This window comes from Buceros rhinoceros, unplaced genomic scaffold, assembly GCF_000710305.1.
Source record: "Buceros rhinoceros silvestris isolate BGI_N320 unplaced genomic scaffold, ASM71030v1 scaffold23168, whole genome shotgun sequence".
NCBI classification, from domain to species: domain Eukaryota; kingdom Metazoa; phylum Chordata; class Aves; order Bucerotiformes; family Bucerotidae; genus Buceros; species Buceros rhinoceros.
In genome coordinates, this window is record NW_010425439.1 from 673 (window position 1) to 1,015 (window position 343).

The 343-nt window shown below is 65.0% G+C and overlaps 1 protein-coding gene across 1 annotated transcript in view; it reads right to left on the bottom strand.

Annotated features, from left to right (window-relative positions):
• Nucleotides 1–4: 4 nt before the first annotated feature.
• Nucleotides 5–343, bottom strand: part of SMPD2 (sphingomyelin phosphodiesterase 2, neutral membrane (neutral sphingomyelinase)) — a gene marked incomplete at its 3' end in the record, with an annotated part of 3,141 nt that continues 2,802 nt past the window's right edge. Inside the window, exon 10 of the mRNA XM_010141163.1 lies at nucleotides 5–281. Within this exon, the coding sequence (XP_010139465.1) occupies nucleotides 5–281 (277 nt within the window). The remainder of the gene's footprint in view (nucleotides 282–343) is intronic.

Genomic DNA, 343 nt, shown 5'->3' on the forward strand with positions numbered 1-343 from the left:
CTGCAGCATCTTCACCTCTATGGTGTGGAAGAGGTAGAGTCCGGTGGCAAAGAGGAGGACGCCGATGGCAAAGAAGGCCAGCAGGGAGAAGGAGAGCTTGGGAAAGGGCTGCTCGGCGCCCAGTCCCACCAGTGTGCCCAGCGCGGCTACAGCCTGGAGCAGCAGCAGCAGCAGGGCCAGCACTGCCATCCTGCCTGCTGAGTAACGCTGCCGCTGCGCTGCCCGCAGCCCCACGCCCACCTCCGTCCGTGCCTCTGTCACCACGTCCACCAGCATCAGATCTGCGGGGGAACAGGGGTGGCTTAGTGGGGTGGCACCCCACGCCCCCCTTTTTCTCCCCATT